Raw genomic sequence first — 779 nt, forward strand, 5'->3', positions numbered from 1 at the left:
ACAATAGAAGGAAAAGAAAAGAAAAAGTAAGAAAAAAAAAAGGGAAACAGATTGACTTAATTAAAATATACTAATTAACAAAACATTTGTTAAAATAATATTAGCAAAAAAAAAAAAGACTTTCCCATTTTCGTTAATTATTCATCAAAAATTAACGATGATTAATGAAATGATGGAAATTTGTTACGATTTCTTATCATTTTATCATTTTAACTATTACACTATCATATCATTTTAATTACCCTATCCACAAAATGATAAGATAATCACCTGTAATCGTAAAGTATATTGAGGTTCAAAATCAACATATTCAAATGCAATTCGTATCACCGAACCACTAAGTGTTGCTTCATTTAATTGCTTTTTTAATCGTTTTGTTTCTAAATCATCCAATATTACAACTGGTATACGACCACGTTGTGTCTAAAATAAATTAATTAAATGATTACAAAATTTTTAAATTAACAAAAATATTTTAATTTTAACTGAAATAAATTAATTAAATGATTACAAAATTTTTAAATTAACAAAAATATTTTAATTTAAAACTATTTTTTAAAATAACATTTTAAAATTTCATTTCATTTTTCTTTTTTTTCTATAACAAAAAATAAAAAGTAAAAAGAAAAAAAAAATTAGCTTAAATTTTTATATAACCTTATCAATTTGTGCCACCACACGACTTTCTGGTCCAACAACCAAACCTAGTGCACCTGATTTTCAGCAAAAACGAACCTAAATAAAAAAATTTTTTTATAATTTTTAAAAATCCTTAAAAA

At 21.2% G+C, this 779-nt stretch overlaps 1 protein-coding gene across 1 annotated transcript; it reads right to left on the reverse strand.

Moving 5' to 3' along the window:
* Positions 1–270: 270 nt before the first annotated feature.
* Positions 271–423, reverse strand: LOAG_16148 (hypothetical protein; the record flags this gene model as incomplete). The annotated part of the gene is made up of 1 exon (XM_003151636.1): positions 271–423. A coding segment is annotated over one exon (153 nt), but the record flags the coding sequence as incomplete, so codon positions are not given.
* Between the last annotated feature and the right edge of the window lie 356 nt (positions 424–779).

Source organism: Loa loa, assembly GCF_000183805.2.
Source record: "Loa loa unplaced genomic scaffold supercont3.4341, whole genome shotgun sequence".
Lineage (NCBI taxonomy): Eukaryota > Metazoa > Nematoda > Chromadorea > Rhabditida > Onchocercidae > Loa > Loa loa.